The sequence below is a fragment of the Talaromyces marneffei genome, chromosome 1, assembly GCF_009556855.1.
Source record: "Talaromyces marneffei chromosome 1, complete sequence".
NCBI lineage: Eukaryota > Fungi > Ascomycota > Eurotiomycetes > Eurotiales > Trichocomaceae > Talaromyces > Talaromyces marneffei.
The window spans coordinates 5,892,930-5,913,914 of NC_072348.1; the positions used below are offsets into that span (position 1 = coordinate 5,892,930).

General features: G+C 46.3%; 7 protein-coding genes across 7 annotated transcripts; 3 read left to right on the plus strand and 4 right to left on the minus strand.

The window, feature by feature from the left end:
* Positions 1–5,131: 5,131 nt before the first annotated feature.
* On the minus strand, positions 5,132–6,899 carry EYB26_002165 (uncharacterized protein; the record flags this gene model as incomplete). Its single annotated transcript, XM_054261471.1, has 6 exons — positions 5,132–5,134; positions 5,187–5,433; positions 5,486–5,556; positions 5,608–5,772; positions 6,586–6,615; positions 6,666–6,899. 6 exons carry the CDS (start codon positions 6,897–6,899, stop codon positions 5,132–5,134), a joined length of 750 nt encoding a protein of 249 aa, XP_054117446.1.
* A 1,405-nt stretch (positions 6,900–8,304) lies between these two features.
* On the minus strand, positions 8,305–9,049 carry EYB26_002166 (uncharacterized protein; the record flags this gene model as incomplete). The annotated part of the gene is made up of 2 exons (XM_054261472.1): positions 8,305–8,943; positions 9,002–9,049. The coding sequence occupies 2 exons, from the start codon at positions 9,047–9,049 to the stop codon at positions 8,305–8,307; spliced, it is 687 nt and encodes a 228-aa protein (XP_054117447.1).
* A 1,653-nt stretch (positions 9,050–10,702) lies between these two features.
* Positions 10,703–12,779, plus strand: EYB26_002167 (uncharacterized protein; the record flags this gene model as incomplete). The annotated part of the gene is made up of 5 exons (XM_054261473.1): positions 10,703–10,888; positions 10,995–11,164; positions 11,265–11,394; positions 11,446–11,814; positions 11,865–12,779. The coding sequence occupies 5 exons, from the start codon at positions 10,703–10,705 to the stop codon at positions 12,777–12,779; spliced, it is 1,770 nt and encodes a 589-aa protein (XP_054117448.1).
* Positions 12,780–13,202: 423 nt separating this feature from the next.
* EYB26_002168 (uncharacterized protein) lies at positions 13,203–13,844 on the minus strand (the record flags this gene model as incomplete). The annotated part of the gene is made up of 3 exons (XM_054261474.1): positions 13,203–13,232; positions 13,286–13,480; positions 13,539–13,844. 3 exons carry the CDS (start codon positions 13,842–13,844, stop codon positions 13,203–13,205), a joined length of 531 nt encoding a protein of 176 aa, XP_054117449.1.
* A 323-nt stretch (positions 13,845–14,167) lies between these two features.
* EYB26_002169 (uncharacterized protein) lies at positions 14,168–15,515 on the plus strand (the record flags this gene model as incomplete). The annotated part of the gene is made up of 6 exons (XM_054261475.1): positions 14,168–14,219; positions 14,275–14,290; positions 14,355–14,508; positions 14,563–14,904; positions 14,971–15,419; positions 15,479–15,515. The coding sequence occupies 6 exons, from the start codon at positions 14,168–14,170 to the stop codon at positions 15,513–15,515; spliced, it is 1,050 nt and encodes a 349-aa protein (XP_054117450.1).
* Positions 15,516–16,500: 985 nt separating this feature from the next.
* Positions 16,501–19,392, minus strand: EYB26_002170 (uncharacterized protein; the record flags this gene model as incomplete). Its single annotated transcript, XM_054261476.1, has 7 exons — positions 16,501–17,415; positions 17,474–18,024; positions 18,081–18,674; positions 18,735–18,909; positions 18,974–19,100; positions 19,174–19,260; positions 19,364–19,392. 7 exons carry the CDS (start codon positions 19,390–19,392, stop codon positions 16,501–16,503), a joined length of 2,478 nt encoding a protein of 825 aa, XP_054117451.1.
* Positions 19,393–19,952: 560 nt separating this feature from the next.
* EYB26_002171 (uncharacterized protein) lies at positions 19,953–20,807 on the plus strand (the record flags this gene model as incomplete). The annotated part of the gene is made up of 3 exons (XM_054261477.1): positions 19,953–20,291; positions 20,354–20,443; positions 20,514–20,807. The coding sequence occupies 3 exons, from the start codon at positions 19,953–19,955 to the stop codon at positions 20,805–20,807; spliced, it is 723 nt and encodes a 240-aa protein (XP_054117452.1).
* Positions 20,808–20,985: the final 178 nt, after the last annotated feature.

Here is a 20,985-nt window from a genome sequence, read left to right on the forward strand (position 1 = left end):
AAGAATAAGAATGAATGCCTGTAGTGGCGCTGGCCACTCAGGTGTACAGAGTATGAGGCTTCACGAACCATTCTGCTAGTTAAATAGTAGCGATCCTCGGCACCCGCGCTATGTTTCGTACATGAAATCACTATGAGACGTAGATCGTACCTAGTAGTTCGTGCTCAGGCGGATGTGGTATTATTGATCATCCTGGTGGCTGACTATGGTTACTATGCACTCCTCGTACACGAGGTTACCGCCCAGCATCTCAGACAAAGGGTGATGCGCAATGATTGCGGTGAGGAATCACGTACATTTTCATGCGATCCTTCAAGGCTTCAACTCATCGCTTTCACCGGCTCCCGAAATAAAGAATACGAAGTCCGTCCGTCTGTCTGAGTAAGAACGCCGGCCGACCCCTGATCATGTAGTATATGGACACTAGTTGAAACATGTTCTAGAAGACCGTTCGAGCCATTGAGATGGGCCTTTGAACATGAATGAATATTTAATAATGTACCAGGCTAATCCTGATCAGTCAACTCTCAGCGCTGACTCCATCAGATCGCCACATCCGCCGTTCCCCGACCGTATTTATCACCAGGAACCAATCATATTTTTGTGTGATGGCGGATGTCGTCGATCACCCTCGCATGCCAAATGTATTACCGCGATACGCTCATTAATTGGTTGATCCGTATTCCTTTGTGTACGTACTATGTAGTAAACGCATCACTTTCAATGAAAACCAACGGAGTCAGAGTCAGAATATCATTGCTTTGTTGGAGGATCCGTAAGAGGATCAGTCATATCATTTCTTTCACTAGATTCACATCTCTACGTAGTATTAACTCGATAGGCTCGATAGATAGTTACGGGGGTGACACACAGTGATTACCCCGCCTCCAATAGTCTAGTTATTTCACAGTCACCAAATCCGAGGAAATACGCCTTTGTTTAGAATCCCTGATAACGCTTGTACCGCGGATTTACAATCGAAGGGGTGTCTCCGTAGTCCGTTATCTGTCTACCAGCCGTCTACCAGCAAGTACATCCCACTCTAGTCTCGTACTCGATCACACTTTCGCCAGTTAAGTAGATAGCATTTCGGACATGTATCAAAATTATTCAGTGATTCACCGGACTGCAGCTGTCACGAGTCGCGGATGATCCCGTCACATCACTGATTTTCTCTATTGGCGGTTACGACAGTCCTATCAGGTTATTTTGTCTGATTAATTTGATTTATGGTTATCGATTCACAGGTTGACATTTCCCGACGCGTCCCGTCACGTTTCTGTCGCTCTCGGATTGGGTCTTGTTCGATAAGGAAAAATGTCATTTGATCGATCTCCGACGATTAGTATCTTGACTACGTAGTCAGTGGACGATTCCACGGAGTTATCAATGGTTATCTACGTAGTACATATTATGGTATTATGTACGTTATACTCTGAGTATAGAGTATCAGACTACGATTGTGCAACCACCATCTCCGGGCGCTTACACGGCGTGATGTGCCTCAGTCTCGGTGGCCAGTCACATCCGCCACAGTCAGTCACGGTCAATGATTGATTCGATTCGATTTATTTGTCAGTATGTATGTGAACAGACGGGATGATTCGAAATTCAAAAGATAGCTGCTCGCATATTGCCTAGAATCAAAAGATTAAAGATTCATTCATATACTCCGTGGCTCATATAGTTTCCTAAAATGGAAAGTCGACTACGTCTCTTCACACTCGGTACACTCCGTACCGTCGCGATAAGACTGGTCTGTCGGTCGACCTTTCTGCTTGTGATAGTTGTGACTCATGGTAGCAGCGACAACATGAATTAGTTAGTTACGCTCGGTTTACCAAAGAACAGGGCGGTCGCATCACATCGCATCGTGTTGGGCCACCACACACACACACACACACACACACACACACACAGCCCAGGCAGGTTTTCAACCAAACAACAAGGACGACGAATATCGAGATGTCTTGACGTGGCTCAGAGTCAAAGTCAAGACTCAGACTCGGCTTCACCGCCAGGATGTTTTGATAGGGATCAAGGATTAGGGTTATCGGGCAGCCCGTCATGTCATACTTGCTGCATGCAAGTACGTATTTCAGGCATCCATCGCTATCTTTACGGTTTGTGCCATCCAAGATACGTGCATGCTGTTCGAAGTATATTATCGATGACTTGTTTTAACCACACGTAGTAACTTCGATCCTGATTAAGTGTGATGATTCATCGATGGATAGTTAACGATCACAAGACAGCAACAATAACGACAGTAACATCAACATCAACAACAACAACAACAACAACAACAACAACAACAACAACCGCGGTCGGCGCCTCGTATTTTGCATGTGCTGGGTTGTGCCTTGTTTGTAGCGTGTGTTGTCAACTCATCAGCTTCGTATCGGATACTATCTGTCTCGACGCGAAAGTATGACTGATATCCGGCGCACCCGTTGCATTTCTGACTGTCGCGAACCAAACTCTCACCGATCAACTTGATTTTGTTGAGTCACCTTCTTTCCTCTTAGTTAACTAGTTAGTTAGTTGGTGACGCAGTAACTATGAGTCTGGAGAATAACCGGGGTAACTCATCAATCAGAGTCAGATTAACTGTCAGACCGTCGGCAAAATACATACGAAGTTTTACAACTATCCGAGCTGAGCATTGCCGACATTACTACGGTCGGTAGACGATGTATCGAGTTCCTCGATTCAAAGGAACGATTACGCGCGTAAGACTGGGGATAGTAATAACTACTGTCCGAAATATCGCTTGTTCATTGTGATGTAAACTACTACGTACGTATTTTGTGGCTGTCGTGGAGTGTCGGGATTCCGTGCGGTATTGGCGATTACATACGCTGAAACGGCGTTACGCAATGCTAATTTACAACAAAATTACGAATTTATCCAGGTTCACACTCTTTGTTTGTATATACGGGGCGGCACGGGAAAACTTCCGTGCAACCCCGTCAAGGTTTCATAGTCCTTTTGTACAAACAGAGTATCCAGGTTCTGATAGACCGGTTGATAGTTGGTTACTTGGCCTTTTCTTAGTGCCTCGTTTCCACTTTGATGAATCATTCATTTTTGCCTTTTGGACATCTGTCCTGGGTTTCCTCAAAAGATTGGGTGTGGGTTATTAAATCCACAAACGCCACTTAGCCGACGGCTACTGCTTTCCACTCAGAGTTCGTGGGGGGGAAGTTGTCAACTACCGTGGTCGAAAGCGTATCATACTATTTTTACCCCATATTCCGAGGCAGCGACAGAGGTATATTAGATAGGGATCCCCCACGTTCTGTGGGTCGCACAGTCATTGCCGCATGAGGGATCTACGTAGGTGCTGTAACTTAGCTATGTATATGTAACTACATACTCTATAGTATATCAAAATGATTCGTCTCAATCGCATCAATACTCAAATGATCAAATCCACATAAACTTTTGTAGCGGTGAGCTTCGACGTTCAACAAACTCTCAAGGGAATTACGGAATAGATTCAACAAACATGGGATCCACCTCCGCATTTTTCAACATTCCGGAGAGGCGAAACTCTACTCCAAAAAATAAGAGGTCTAGACGGTGGAGATGGATGTACTCATAGAGAAAGAGAAGAAAAATTTGCCTCCTCCACACGGAAAATACCCTTTTACTTCACCGGAAAAAAAAAATGTCAAAGTCGCCTCCTTGCCAGATGGGGAAATGGACCGATTTCTTCATTAGTTGTCCAATTTTGCCATCTACATGCTGACTGTTTGGTTCAATGTGGAGGGGAAGATCGGGGAGCTTTCCTTTCGGAGGTACTGGGTTCTTCTGTTTGTATTGTTTGCGCGTCTACGACTCATGTATATCAATGTGTATTTGTTGGGGATAGAATGCCTAGAGTCGATGATGTATTTGATCTTTGGGTTTTGTGTAAAACTTTGAAGTGAGATGTTCCAGGGTTGATGGGGTGGGTTACGCGTCCTCGCGTTGACCGCGTAGTCAGGAAAGCAGCCTTGGGAATGCAGCGCGAAGTCAACACGTCTACAAGACTCGCTTACGAAATGCCATTATGGTAATAACATAGTTATAAGTTACTACGGAGTATGTAGCGGAAGAGAAACATTGAAGCATCGAAATCCGGGGTAGCACGTGGGGCTGTAAACCCTAAGTCTATTCAACCCTTGAAGGATTCAGTCATACGGAGTACACTGCCTAGCAATCACACATGTTGAGCTATCAATGACTTGTATGGCTATGATCGGTTTATTGGCATATTTCTGGTAGAGTTGATGTTGTGGTTTTCGAGGTGAATCTTTATATCGATTCTCGATGGATGAATTTAAAGATCCCCACTGGATATATATATATATATCCACCGAACTAATCGGGCTGAGCTACTATTACAGTAGATAAAAGACATCCTAGACATCACAGGCTGCCCACTGCGTTTATTCGATGACGCTAACATTGAAAATGCACAAAGCCAGTGATAATCCAACACTCAACCATATATGTACGTTGGAGAGGCCATGTATGGTGAAGCTTATTCATTCAGAGGCGCCGTGCAGTTGGGATCATTCAACGTTGATGATTTTAGACACTCGACCACGCAGATAAACAGTGAGACGTAAGAGAGATAGAAGTAAGACGTGAGAAGAGCACATGTGAGTCGAGGTGATGAATGGCCGTGGTGGGAGTTGTAATAAAGGATTGTGATGAGAGCAGGAGACAGACTGAATAGGTAAGTTGGGAGGTTGAAATCAGGCTACTCGTTTTAAATACCAACTGCTTATCGCTTGCTACTGAATCTGTCCCCTCACGTAGACGAAATTGCCTGCTTTCTGGTTGTTGGATACTGCAAAGATCGTGGAAGAGATAAATGGTGTGTTGTCACCGCACGTATAAACAAATTTTTACTTGCGTGTTACCAGCACATGCATCCATATAAACCCGCATAAATTGATAAAATGCTAATAAGACAGTAAATGTAAACAGTAAAGTTATTCAATAATGTGTGTTGATAGGAAAGACCATGAATCAAGTCGAAGCAAAGGAAACATGCAACATTAAACATCTGTTAAATTGTATAGAAATGTGGGTAATACCCTCGCGAGTATCGCACAATGGCCGGGTATCGAGGTATTTACTATCAAGAACGTTAGTATGTAACATACATGTAGTTGCAGCTCGATACTTACAGAAATCTCGGCCATGGTCTCGTCACCAGCAGCGGCGGCGGCGGCGGCGGCACCGTTTGTGGTCGCAGCACCTGAAGGTGCGTTCTCTGATCCCACAAAATAATCCTCCATCTCGGCATCCAACTCCTCAGCAGTCTTCTTATGCTGAGCGGGACCCTTGGGCTTGCGTGCGCGAGCGCGACCACGGCGTCCTGTAGTAGTGGCGTTCTTCGTAGCAGTGGCGGGCTTGGGTTGAGCCTTCGGTTGGCTGTTTGAATGTGAGAAACGTTTTCCGAAGCCCAGGATAGTGGTATACTTACGTGACACGCTCGCTCAAAGGCTTGGGAGCGGCAACTTGGGGTGCATGGGTTGCATCGACAACAACCTCAACCTAAATCAAATGAGCATGTGTATCCACTTAGTGTAATTGAGTATTTTATACCTTCATCGGCCGTCCATCAACCAATGTTCCGTTCAATTCCTTGGCAGCTTTGGCGGCAGTGTCCGGCTTGTTGAAAACGATTGATGCAATGCCACGGCTGACACCGTTCTGGTTGTAGGTAACAGTGACCCGCTTCACGGGGCCAACAGTTTTGACAAAGTAGTCCTATAGCGAAGACTGATTAGTATTTTAAAGCAACGTTGCAACCGTTGAGAGGTCGAGAACAGCGAGATGAAGCGCGCGTATAAATCGAATCGAGACCAGACACCAGCGAGCATATATGATAGAACTTTTTGACAAATGTGGTTCACATGCGGGACAGGAATGCAGAGCCAGAGACAACGACGGCTGTATCTTATATTTAGCCTTCTGTCCTCATCAAACAGGCGTGTTGGGTCCGCCATGAAGCCCGTAAATGATTGATTCCACTATTGATGAGCCCGCCGCCGGCGTCATCGGAAGCATGGACAGATTGCGCTCTGTTGTTTGCAAATCCACATGGCACGACTCGTTAGATGAATCACCATCTCATAGCCGGCCCAAAGTCATATAACTGCAACGTAACCGACCATGTGCCAGAAATACTCCAAGGGTCTGATCTTCAGATATAGTAATCTCGTATGCTGTACCAATGCGCTCGCTGATGCCCGAATCAAACGAAAGACAGATAGAAGAATCCACCAAGGTAGGATAAGTCGAGCGGTGTCTTTCAACCGCATCCTGTACCGTCTGCAATATGATCAACCAGGCAGTCAGCCAAACCAACGGCGAGCCATAGTCCTACATTGTGCAAGACGCGACGGAGCTCGACTCTCCTTGCAACAAGGTTCGATCACGCAAGATAGTCGCGGAGAGGAGCACCCGTCTGGTACTGGTGTTACTCGACTGGTTGCGGTATCGCAACAGAAGCCAACGCATCTCGATGGTTTCGAAAGAGGATAGCGACGAGACCCAAGGCGTGCCTCTCGATTAACATACCTTGATACTGGCTTCGCTCACATCGTGCGGCTGTGAAAGTTAGCACTTGTTCCATCTTCAACACATGGGGGTAGACTAACCAATCCGCTGACGATGATTTTGCTCTCATGTACTGGAGAAGTAGGACCGATGGCCGTTCCCTTTGCAGGGCCTCTGGGAGAGTTTCTAACAGGCTTGGTGCTCTTCTTGATTCCTCCAACAGGTGCCTTGGGAGTGGTAGGCTTAGCACCGCTGCGGCGACGGTTGTTCCCGCGTCCACTCTGGCGACGGGACTTGGAGATATCTTCAAGAGACTGATCGAGCTTGGAAGACATGATTATGGAAGAGAAGATGGACGATAAGAATGTGTTGAAGTTGTCGTGTTGCGGTTGAATGTTGCTGTTAGATGAATGTTATCGCGACGGATTTATGGCGGTATCACCACAGATGATGATCAAAAAGTGAGGAGGTGGTCAGGAAGACCGATATTGTTCGTAAGATAGGCTGAGGATGATGAAATAGGTTGCGTATGTGGACTTGAATAATTTAAATGGATGATGAAGCTGGACAGAAGAAGCCTTGACGCGGGACAGAAGATCAAAGAAGTTGCACGTTAGGGGCGAAGGCGGCTTGGCAGTGTCACGTGTACCTACAACGCATCCATAGAAAACGCATCAGGTTAGTACCCGACAATGGCCCGTTTCATAGTTAATTCTGTCCACCATTGTTAATGATGTATCTTGATCATTATTCTGCTTGACACAATAACTTTTCAGCATAGGAGAACAGTTTGATCAACAACCGATGTGATTAAGCACGAGGTGGAGAATGAACACTGGAATAGAGGAGATACTGGAGGAGGGCTGACTGATCAAACTAAAAATTGATCTTAGCCCTAATCTCTGAGCCTACCACCAATACTAGTTAGCTTGTTGAAGTATCAGTGTTCAGTGGTATAATGAGGCATGTTAGAGGTATTAGAGAACTGTAACTTGAGGCACCTGAGATCGTAGTCGACCATAAATATCCCATCTTTCCCAAATGTAGGTAAAGTCCAAGGAGAAATCTCGTACAACGGTCTTCAAGATGTCTCAACCAAGGACTACACAATGCCAAAGGGATCAGCGGTTCTTGTGACGGCTGTCAACGGTTATATCGCCACCCATACAGTCGGCCTTTCCCTTGAACTCGGATAAGCCATGGTTGAACACGTTCTTTGAAGGGAAATGTGGTAAAGACAAATTTGAGACTGTAATCGTGCCAGATCTTTCTGCCGCCAACGCCTTAGACGAAGCAATAAAGGGCGTGTCAGCAATTATACACGTGGTACATAAGGAAGATGAGACTGTTATGCTTGATGCCTGACAAGCGGAAGCCCCCCCGGCTTTTGAAGTAAGCGTAGTGATTCATGTATAAATCAAAATTAAGTACGCCCAATGGGATCAACAAGGACAAGTAGTATAGAGTGATTGATATATAACCGTGAAATGTAGACAGCGAAGAGACGCCAGTTTAATGATAAAAAGCCAAGCCAACATATATTGCGCCCAAGAATCTGAATACCAAAGCTCGTAAACAATCATACAATGTAATAGGTGCTTTCATGAAGGGACTGCTCCGAAAGTTGCGCCGTGGAACCCAGGAAAAATCAGAGATGAAGAAGAGAGAGGTTTGAGAGGTAGGCTGATGATGGAAGAAAGAAACAAACACCCTGTAATATGTATACAGGTCTATGCACGTTCAGCTCTTCAGAGCCTCCAGACGGCCTCGCATCTGTTCAAGAGTAGCTTCCTGGTCGTCAAATTCTTCCTCGGCAGTAGGTGTTTCTTCCACAGGTATTTCTGGTCGAATAGGTTCGACTTTCGACAGTTTGCCCTGCAGGACTTCCTGTAGGATCTTATCGACTTCCGATTCTACTTCGTCAAGTTCATCTTCTAATAGCTCATCGTTGGGTAGCGCATCATCCACCACTTCCTCAATAATACCAGCGCGCACGAGCTCCGTGGACAATTGCCGCATTGTCGCATTGAGCTCTGGCATACGCACGAGCGTGTTCACGTCCTTCATGATACCGGCCGATTTCTGGAGACTTCCTTGTATCTTCCGCACCGAAAATGCCTCGTTCACCTGCATCTGCACACTTTGTAATTGGGCTCGACTCGTATTCAGACGTGTGTTTTGTTTTCGGATGCGTAATAATTCTCGTGCGTATGTCTTGGTTTCCGCGGTGGCCTGTTTGGCCTGGGAGGGATTCCTCTGAGCTCGTCGAGAGGCACTGACGATCAATTGTCGGGTTTTGCTTTCAAGAGTTTTTAGATTTGCAATGTCACGGTCAAGCTGTCGAGTGTTTGATCTAATGAGTTGGTTGCATTTCCGCATCTGTGAAATGTCAGTGAGTAATCGACAAGGCTGTAGAATTAACATGATGTACACCGACCTGGACTTGTGGATCTGGTCCGAAGAAGACTGCCTTGAGCGCCTCCATGTTGATGTTCGCTAGAGAGTACTATTAATGCCCAGAAAATGTAAAACAGCAACACATCAAATGATATTCTTTTGACCAGTCTGGACAGTGACAATCAGAGGCTCTTCTCAAAGATGTTAACAGATGGATTGATTGATAGTGGCAGGAGGGGGACCAGTGACGTCTCGAGTCCCGTGCCCCGGCGTCGCTCTTGGCACGCCGACAAAGTCTGACAGTGGTTTCTTCTCCGACGTGCCACCTCAGACACTTTGCACAGTGCAATTTTGAACTGTTTCGAGCTCGACTCTGTGAACAGTTGTTTCAAATATGCAGCGATTGTTCAGAAGAATAACACCGAGGCATCTATCCGTATTTGTCTGCTAACTTTAGGGCTGATTACTGTCTTCTACCAGGCAGCAACTTCCGTTACGTGACCTTCTGTTGATGATACGGACACAATGTAATTAGAAACCTGCGACCATGAGCAGTGCTCTTCTAACCGCGATATTGTTGTGGTGATATGCAATTTTGCTGCTGTTTACAAAACCCGGAACATTGCCGGTCTAGAAATCACTGATCAGTGCGATCATACAGCCTGAAATAGTAGCCGAAATCGACAATATTAGACGACAAACGTGAGCAAGAATATCAAGCTCATTACGCGTTGGCTTGGTTTAGAAGAGCATATGTCTTGGAATGGGCACGCGTAGGATATATTTCCTTTCTACCTTCGCTCACTTCATGCCATTCAGATATCAAAATGCCTGCTAACACTGCTAGTCAGTGCTTCGTCTGTCAATATCTCACCAAAGTCATCTCGAAGAGGTACAACAAAGTCGCCTAGCAGATCCTGTAAATGCTAGCTGCGGTGTCCGCCTCTTTCCCCTCAGTGGAGAGCAAGATTCTGACCCTGTCTGAATTCTCGATGATCAGTCCATTCGAGCCCTATAGATGCTTAGTGAAATGGCATAAAAAAGCCGGAGGATTGATTGTTAAGACCAGGCTCTCTTATTCCTTCTTTTGGTCGTGAGCTGACAGCCGTGACGAGCTATCGAACCCCGGGATCGCAATTTCCAAATATACCCGTCCCAGACCTCCTGGCTTTTGCTTTTGTTATATTGAACAAAAAGTCATCAGGAGGGCCTCCTGGCAATATTGAGTGTGTGCATGTTGCAAAAGCGCAATGTTGGGTTGAGAATTGCTGAGCTATGGTGGGCTGCGGAACCGTGTCTGCCCCTCGGTCGCATCAAAATTGCTTGTGGTTGCGGTCATCCATCTCTTTGCCCACAGATGTTGCTCGGATCCATTTCTGGAGCTTCTCCGACTGCCGTCTCTGGTTGTGCGCGTTATTGCGCATAGAAATGCGATCAATCCACAAGGCTCGACGTGTCATTCGTATTTTACTCACTTTCTACCTCTGTTCACCAAGTTGATGCTGGAGACTTACCTTCGGAGAGATATTGTGGACGTTTAGTTGAATACAAAGCAATTCTGAATTGAAGTTGGGCAGAAGCACTCTGAATGAGAAACCGGGCTAGGGACATGTCATAGATAATCATTAGGTAGATGCCGCGCCGCGTGATAGCCGCTGTAGAAAGGATCCTCCACTTCCGACTTCCTCGCATTAATGACCTTCAAACTTAACACCTGCCACAACCCTACAACACAACCACCATGTCTTCTTCAGATACCTCATCACTATCATCGGCGCCGCCGACAGACGATGAGTCTATGTCTGGAGCTACATACGAGACCAATACCAAAATCACAAATTATTTCAAAGAGGAGACTCCGCCGCCTCCAAAGCGCGCTCCATCTCCGCCACACGAATATGTCCTCGCAGACAATCCAGATATCGCAGTAAGTGTTTGAAGCTGTCCTGCTACTTGTAAATCAGCTTGCTACAGTTTGACGCGTGTTCCTAAAGCTATAACACGCTTGCTGATACTTTGTGCTTCTACTATAGTTCATCGTCATGTTCCGCTCGCGTTTTAGTGATGTCTTCCCGAAATCACTCCCACACTATGGCCCACAAGACATTGAGCAAGGCGTGCAAGATATAATACCCGGAGAATATGTGGAAAAGCTGCTGTGTGCTCTTATTGGCCTAGTTCTCAATCGCAAAAAAGATGTTGAGTATGGCTTCCCCGAGAAGCTAGGGAATTTCTCTTGCTCCTTACAAGCCTTGGTTATTTTTTGCAGGAAAAAGAAAGCTAACAGGAACTGTGTGAAATAGAAAAGGACATTATCAAAGAGCTCTAGAAGAGGCAGTACAGACACATGTTTCACAATGGCCGCGTGCTTGGGAAGGAAAGAACCCTCTGCATGGCGGGCGCACATTCACGACTATGAACCCTGAAGAGAGGGTAAGAAAACCCCCCAAATCCCTGAAAATGCAAATGATCTAATGACCCTAGTTACGTCTCCTCAAAGCTCTTATTTTATGGTCCCTTTCCTCCTCCGATGCGGTACAAGCGAAGATCAAGGATTCCTACAAGCAGGCGCGACACGATGATGATCTCAACCAGCCTCTGTCGATACAACCATGGGGAAGGGACGAATTGAAAAGACGTTACTGGCTTATAGAAGGCCAAGACGATACTCATTTTCGCCTCTACCGGGAGAGTAACCCAGCTCTGAAGACAAATACCTGGTGGAGTGTTGCAGGCACCATCGACGAGATCCGAAATGTTGGAGAGAAGTTGGCACAGGAAAAATCACAACATTCGAAGAGATTGAGTGAGCGGATTAACCATGCAATTCCTCGCTTTGAGGGTGGAGAAGAGGTTTGTCAACAGGCTATTTTGAATCTGCCTTTGCTAATTTTTATTCCTAGAAACGGAGACGACGTGATTACCGATTAGCACGGAAGGCTGCATTTTCTCGTCCAGAACCAGGATTCTCCCTTTACGAAGGCCGTACGCGTGGCAAGAAGCTGAAATATACCTATTCCGATGACGAGGATATATTTTCTGACGACTTGCCCGCTACTCGGCGATCAACACGAAACGCATCTGGCGTTATGACCCCGGCCGAGCCTGCAGGGCCAACAATAACAGCGAGCGGTCGACAAGTGCGAGCCCGAGCCGGTGGCATATATGGAGAGTCAATGTTAAGTGGACAACGAGCAGAACACCAGGCAGATGACGAGGATGAAGAGGTTCGACCGCAGCGCAGCACACGCGGCCAGGTGACCGGCTACACGTCAAGACATGCCAATGATGCTAGCGACGAAGAATCAGAAGCTGCGTCTAGTTGGAAAGGTGATGACGAGTCGAACAACGAGAATGATGATTTCGAGGGCGATGACGAAGAAGAACAGAGTGAGGACGAGTCGATGCTCGATATTGATGACTCCGAACAAAATAGTCTAGTTGTTCATCTCCATTATGGCAAGACAAACCAACAATCTGAATCAGTTGATGGCCCACCTAACGAATCTGGTGGTATTCCGGATTCGAATCCTGTGAAGACCGAGGTCGTAACTGACTTGTCTAAAAAACCACTCGAAAAGCCAGCTGCAGAAGGAGGTTCTCAAGCAGCAACCACAACAAATGGATCATCGGAGGAAAAACATCAAGAGCAGACGATGCCAAGCTTAACAGCAATTCGGGCCTATGAATACTCTAAGGAGAACGTGTCTACTCATCAAGACATGAAAACTGAAGACATGAATGCAAAAACTGCACAGGAACCCCCCGTGGCACCCCTTGAACCTTCTCGAATGCAAAATGGCAATGAGCAGAGCTGATGCTCTTTTCATACTGTTATCCTGTATTCATATCTGAAGCACAGAAACTAAGATAATTGTTCGGCATGGGTTTCAAATACACGGAGGGTTGTACGGATATTGATTTAAAGGCGTTTTTGGATAACTGGGCTAGTTAGGCGAATGGCTTATAGCGGGCGTTTGTTTCAATAGGAAAACTGTATCGGCTTCTAGATAAAGAATGAGGCAGTGATAGTCCTTCACATGCGACGAGAATTATCAATCCATGACCAATTATCATAACAACAAAACGAGAAGATACGCCGTTCCTGGAGATGACATAGATATACAAACTGCTAGATCCCGCAGCATAAATCAATCGCTGAACGCCTCACAAATGCAATTTGTAATCTTAACGAGAAAAGACTGGCCATTGTATAGTTCGAAATCTCAATAGTCGGCTAGTCAATCGCTCGAGAATTGCGCCGTATAAAACTATCCAACCTAGTTAGACAATGTATGACTTCACGAAAGGACAGCCTACTCACGTCTTGCACTCGTTCCACAAACTTCTTATCCAACTTAACTCGCGGAGGAGGAATGGGCCAATTGTTCACATTATACCACCATCGTCGTAGGCGTGTGCCGAGTGTGGTTCCATGATATGAGGCATTGCGATTCCAGAAACGCCATCCTTCGAGTCCGAGTGTCCAGAAAGTCCCTTGGATCAAGGGAAGAAGGACCTGAAAGAACGCCGCCCATTAGATCCCGCAAAAAGCAAAGTGATCTGGAAACGCCTACCTGATCCCTAACAGTAATCCAAGCAATGCGCTGCCATGTCTCCGCACCTCTCAAGCTAGCCAAATAGCTCTGCTCAAACCTCAGATCCGGTAAAGGAGGAAGATCTCGTCTGCGCGCAACGGGTCGCAAGGCGGGTCGGTCGAGAATATCTGAAGAGATACTAGCTGTATCTGACGGGTCAGCCTCTTCGTAGGGCGCTTTTTCCGATGCGGCTGTGGCTGGATTGATGTCGTGTCTTGGTGATGGATGACGTTTGATGGAGGCGCTCTGGATCGTCTCTGCGATCCCCAGCGCGGAGTGAGACATTTTGCTTTCTTCAAAATAAAGTCGGCAATTATTCTCGGTCGAATTGTATCGGGTATAGCTCGATCTTGCTTGGTACAGGCACTGACTGTACTGTAGTGTTGCTGGGCTTGCAGTCCGATGAAGTGGTGTCAAGAGTAGAGTTCCAGCTTCCCGGAGACCGAAGGTCGACTCCCATTGCTAAGTCCAAGTCTTAAAGGCCCCCCTCAGTCCCGCAAACCCCACGTCTAAGTAAAAAAGACCTAAACCAAACACAACGTTCAATTCTATTTCTCTTCTTTTCTTTCACATCAATTGATTGTTCATATTCGTGCAAATCATACACAATGGCTGCCACTCAAGGATACCCTCTTCTCTGCCTGGAGAACCCTCTTCTCGGTACGTAGCTCTGGTCGGTTTGTTAATCGAAGTTGTAGCTAACTTTTCTCTCTAGATATCCAAGGTGTCGGGTATGAAATTTCCTCTCGATTTTGCGCATTTCCCCTTTGACGCATTAGCTCATTTAATTTACAGAGACGACGCACTTTTGGAAAAGTATGGAGTCAAGGCCAACGACGCCATTCTCGCTGAGGAGAAGCACATGGGTCTCTATGAAGATCTCCTCCAGAACCACAACGCCAAATTAATGGCTGGTGGTGCTGCTCAGAACACTGCTCGTGGTGCTCAAGTATGACTTTTATCCTATGCTGAAGCCCCTTAATACTGATTTTATTTTCAATAGTACATCCTCCCCGAAAACTCCGTCGCCTACATTGGCTGCGTCGGCAAAGACAAGTACGCCGACATCCTCACAGAAACCTGCAAAAAGGCTGGTGTCTACACTGAATACCGCGTCGACGAGGTCCAACCTACTGGAAAATGTGGCGTTATTATTACCGGCCACAACCGTAGCATGATTACCCACCTTGCTGCTGCCAACGAATACAAGCTTGACCACCTCAAGCAGCCCCATGTCTGGGCTCTTGTCGAGAAGGCTCAGGTCTACTATGTCGGTGGATACCACTTGACTGTTTCTGTGCCTGCTATTTTGGCTCTTGCTGAAGAGGCTGCTGCTAACAACAAGGTATATATCTTACCCCGGACAAAATAAAGTATCACGAATGATGGGCTAATGTATATGGTTTTATAGCCCTTCGTCTTCTCCCTCTCCGCCCCCTTCATCCCTCAATTCTTCAAAGACCAGCTCGACAGCGTCATTCCCTACGTCGACTACCTCATCGGCAACGAAACTGAGGCCCTCGCCTACTCCGAGAGCCACGGCTGGGGTTTGACCGACATCGCCGAAATTGCTAAGAAGCTCACCACCCTCGAGAAGAAGAACACCCAACGCCCCCGTATCGTGATCATTACCCAGGGTACCCTTCCCACCGTCACTGCTGTCTCGACCGCAAGCGGTGTTGAGACTAAGGAGTACCCCGTTCACGAAATCTCCAAGGAGAAGATCAACGATACCAACGGTGCCGGCGATGCTTTTGCTGGTGGTTTCGTTGCTGGCATTGTTCAGGGTAAATCCTTGGAACAGAGCATTGATCTTGGTCAATGGCTTGCCAGTCTCAGTATTCAGGAATTGGGACCTTCGTAAGACCCTCCCCACCTCCAGCCGATAATTCGAGATACAACTTCTAACATGATCCTAGATTCCCCTTCCCCAAACAAACCTACTCTCGCCAATAGATATGAAAAAACTTCGACCATCTTAACGCCTAACAATTTCATTTAATGATTCAACCCATTATATACCCCGTCTCAATTGCTTCTTGACGATTCTAGAAAGGAATGAGGAGATAACAACTTCATTTCAAAATAAAAAAAGATGCATTTGCTGCTGCTTTTCCTTGCATCCTCATTTATCTCTATATTTTCTTATCTTCCTTGTTTTGAGGCTTTTATACATAAGAGTAAATTGGAGAGAATTGCGGAAGAGAGGAAGAAATGTAAGCTACTCACTCTCATGATCAATGAGATAGACTAGAAGAACGAAAAATAGAAATGCAACGTCTTCAACAACGATAATATTCAACTATTTGATCTTTAGTCCCCAAAAAGAATAGTACCTAGTCTTTCTTTTCTAGCAGCCATCCCTAACCCTGCTCTAGAGATTAATAATTTGTTATCTAAGTCTCAAGTTTTCTAGACAAAAGCAGCTTGAGAAGCTATCAGTGCTGCCTTCGACTACGATTTCTCAGATCCATTATACCTATGATACACCTTGCCGGACTTGTTAGGTCAACCGGTAATGGATGGATAGAATATATGACGTTGGTTGGTTACATTTGCATTGCTTATCATATGATAAAGATGTAAATTACACAGTGATCAAAGACTGGATATGGATAAACCGATTGACATGAGAATGTATTTATTTGAATTCCCATTTCTTCAGCTTGCAATTGCAAAAAAGAAGCTAGTTGCATATTTAGAAATATCGCTGTCCTTCGGGCTATGTAGGAATTCCATTCATTGGGGTCACATGGAAGCTGGGCAGGGCCTGTATGGCGAGGTCGTGTGATACGAGTCGTACAAAGATCCTTGCCGCACCGACTAGAAGGATGCCGTCGCGACTCAGGAGAGTTCGACGTACCTAAGCAAAGCCGGGACCAATGGCTCGCAACCCGAAGACAAACTGGTAGCAAAATAATCATCTTATACGGATGATATTTCAACCCGCCTGTCCGCAGGGAGACGTTTGCTGTCCAATAGCACCAAAACGAGCAGAAGAATCTTGAGTACTTTGCCGGCTATCAGACGCATGAGGCGGAGACATGGTAGAAGCAATAAAAGCATGATTATGCGAAGACGGGAAATCGTAGCCTGGAGGTGGCTGGACCGAATGCTGAAGCAGAGAAGTACGGTACGGAGGCAGGCTGTCAAATTGAGATCTACCCCAAAGCTGCGGTTGGGGGGTGGAAATAGATTGTGGTGTCCAGGTCGACGCAAACTGCGTTGACGATCGCCCATCCATCTCCTTTTGTTGCAACGACAGCTCACTTTGAAAAGCAGCAAGGCTAGGGCTTGGCGTGTCCAGCGTGTAAGGGTCTTGCCCTCTTGATATCTGCGAACTAGGGCCGAGAGCTTGAGTATTGTCGAGCCGGTGCTGAGATACATCATGCGATAGAGATGGAGGACTCGGGCTCCAAATACTTGAGCTTGTGAAAAAGGGTGCAAATGTGGGAGACCGTGCTGGAGCTTGTAACCCAAAACCAGGAGGCACCATTGGCGTCTGGTAAGGAACATTACTGGAAGGTTGAGTTGGCCGCAGAAATTCTGGCAGCTGGGGCATTGCTGGCGGTGCTTCATAAGTATCTGACTCTACTAGCTTTTCAACACCCTCGACGATTCGGTTAAAATTTGTAGAAGCCGAGATTGAAGCTGATTGCGAACCACCAAAGGCACTTCGCCCCTCGGTGGTATTTCTTGCCGGCTGCACGTTACTAATCTCATCCCTTTGAACATTCGTCGAAGCGATAGTTGGTTGATGCCCTCGTGGACTTGCGTAAAACTGAGAAGGAAGTCCTTCTTCCTGATAAATGAACATTGTACGTTCATTTTCATCGACGAGAGCTATGGGAATTCGCTATTTCGACGGATTAGCCGGCAATCAGTTGAGTGAGATACGTATTCACGATACTTACGTTGTAAATGACTAGATCTAGCCCGTCGATAACGAACTCTCGAATTCGATATAGCATTTCGATATTAGGATGGTTCCTCTCAATGCCGGGAGCAAGCATTCTAGGCTTTGTCATGCCATTTTCTGATAAATACCGCCGGCTGGTGGCCTCGTTGATAAGGGGCTGAAAGCCGAGTGTCTCTTCATCCTCCTCTAAAAGATACTCCACTTCTGGGATATTCTTGACATCAAAAGTTGACGATAACAATGTCAAAGTGTTGGCATATATCTTCCAAAATTCTTGAATCTGTACTGAGAGGACTGTATCTTTATCTTGCTTTTGCGCTGTCAATGAGCTATAATTTGTAAGTAGCCACGAGCTGTAGTTTCGTAGAGCGGGTAGAACACGGCGTGCAACGACAGTAATCTTTTCAGACCCATGTTGAGACTCCTTCGAATCGTAGTCTTCAGTTGCGAAGCGTTCAAGCTCCGCAAGCAGAATCTGGAGTAGCGTGAAGAAAGTTTTGACATTGATTCTCTGCAAGAACAACGGTGCGTTATGGGTTGGTTCGCCTATGCGTGTGAAGATTAGCAGCAGAACTGACAAATGCACATTTAAACAATCTCACTTTCAGATCTAACTTTCGCAAGCTCTTCCGCCGCGATATTGATTAGAACAAATTTCTGAAGGGTACCCTCAAGCGATCTCTCCTTCAGGTCAACCGCCAATTGACTAAGTACCTCGTTTTCAAGCTCGTCATGTTCTTGGAAGTCCAAACCCTTATAGCATTGCGCGTGAAGATATACAAACCAAGGTGTAAGTGCCTTTCCGGGAATCCCAGCGTCTTCCCGTGGGATCAATTCTCTCCTGGCCCAAGCACTAAGTACTTTCTTGAACTCTAGTTCCAAGTTACCTTTCGAGCCCGGTCGAGGTTCTTGTGCCGACAATGCTCGGTATAGATGGTACGTGGCTCTGAGATGGTTGCCATCGGCCAACGCGATGACCGCAAGCTGGTTGTGGGATACTCCGGATGCTGGGTAAATGATACTGGCAAGATCATAGTAACCAATTGCAGGACCCCAGTTCCTCTCTTTACCTGAAACAAGCTCTGTCTCCCGATAACGAGACAAGTCGCCCAAGCGAATTAAAGTAGCATGGCAGGACTGGAGTATTCTACCGCGCAGGTCTCGACCAGGGTTAACCGGGGTATCGACTATGAGGTCTGTCATTCAGAAAGGGTCAGTCGGCAAGTTCAAAAACCAGACAGATTAGTGCTTATTACTTTCAAAGCTGAATTTCTTTGCGACCTGCTCCAATTCGGGAATACCAGTGTAATGCGACGACAGATGCTGAATATATCCCCTGTAGAACTTCTGACTCAATTTTATAAAGTCAAGATAGTGTTTTTCAAGTTTTCGCTTTTCGACTGGTTTCTTCTTGCCCGCATCATCCCGAAACTGGCGTCGCGCATCGTTCTTAGTCGGTTTCCTCAACAAGTATAGATTCCCAGCAGGTACTTACTCGCGCCAAAAGTTTGCGAAAACGGGCATTTATCTTGACATGGGCGTCCCATAAACGGATCTCGGCGTTCTCAGTCGCGGCGGCATCAAAATCGACGAATATAGCGTTACGACAAGCCACACGGAATCTGCAAATAGTCAAATTATGAGGACAATGCTCGTCAAGCGAGAGGTGGGAGGAATCGCGCAATGGTTACTCACTCCGCAAGGCAGTGGGCGATTTCCGCAAAGGTTGGCTCTTTATCTGCGAGTGTCTTTAGAAGATCCTTTTCGGCTTGGACTGCGGTTCTGCTCAAGACATCAGTACAGGTCATTATCATCACCATCAACCAACCATGCGATGTCTTTCTGATTCTAATAGTCATATGACATCTCAGAGAGGGGAACCTACTGCCAAGCATTCTGAAATTCAGTCTCCATGCTCAAAGGATGCTTAGAAAGGCGCGCGCATAACCTCACAGATCACCACGCCGTCATATAGCTGGCTTCCGGTTCTCGAGGCGCCAGTTCCGCGAATGATCCATTAGCGTTTGCGACAGGGTTGAATTTGCTGGTATCTATCGATTCAACTGCGACGGGATGTCGGTCGCAAGTCAGGCCTCTGTATAAAGGAAGTTGATAGAAACTCTTATGCTCTGACTTGGGCAGAGATCTGAGATTGGTCCGAGGCTGCGGGTACTCACTTTCCCGTCTCAATTTAATTTTCGAGAAGGAGGAGGAGCAAACAATAAAAACGGCGGTTGTGGAGAACACACTCTGATTGGTCGCTCGGTGCCTGTCTGTGGCTGAACACCAGACGATTCAATAGTGTGGCTAGTGAAGTATGACAGGTGCGCTGTGGCTTGACCTCAAAGAAATCATGCCCTCTTAATGTCTTCGTAGGCTTATCACTCCTTGAAAGTTGCACCCCAGACCGTTCAGCGCTTATGTAGCTTCCTGCTGTATTGACGAATGGACTGAAGTCCACACACCAAATCACCATGGCGAAACGCTCAAGATCAAACACATACCTAGACGATCAAAACTCAGATCCATCTCATCCTCATCTCTCAGACTTACCTTCCAAAATCATAGTCCCCTCTCCAGAACCTAGCAGCGAACCTCAAACCCAACAACTCATGCGATGTTCACTTCCACCTCACAAAGAAACCATTACATTCTCTACTTATGACGACTACGAATCTCACTACCTCAAAACGCATGTCAATCGCTGCTCAGAATGCGGCAAGAACTTCCCAACGCAGCATATACTAAATATTCATATTGAAGAGAATCATGATCCGCTCATTCTGGCCCGGCGGGACCGGGGGGAGAAGACTGTAGGGCCTAATTCACCTTGCCTTGCATGTCTAACGATGCCTAACTAATTTGGGATGGCCAGTTCAGCTGCTTGGTCGAAGGCTGTGACAGAAAATGTTCTACAGCCCAGAAGCGTCGACGGCATTTGATTGACAAGCACATGTTCCCCCGAGTAAGTTGCACCCATTGAAAAATGAAAAACCAAAGCTGGCTGCTACTTATTTCTATTTTTTGTCTACTAGAACTACAATTTCTTCATCATCAACGATGGCATCGATAAACAAAACTCCTTGTTACGAACCACGAATCATGGCCATCATCGTCGACTGTCTTTACAGTCGCCGCAGGAAGGTCGATTACGGTATAGGAAGACTTCTATATCTTCAACATCTCCGGCGAATGCTAAAGAAGAAGTGGAAGATATCGAACTAGGAGCAGCAGGTGATGATGAGGTTGATGTCCTGACATCGTCCCTTTCGGCGCTGAGATTTGTGCCAGCGAGTGTGACGAAGAGATTAGGATCTGAGCGTAAGTGAGTTGTCACCGACCACATCATCATAGCAGGTTACATTGCAGATATGAATCAATAAATAGGTGAATATATATACTAAATTCCCGAACAAAGAGAGAACCAAGAGCTTTCGTCACTTGAATAAAGCATGCAATAGTACAAAACCAACCACTGAAAAGGGGAAAAAAAGAAAATATACAGTT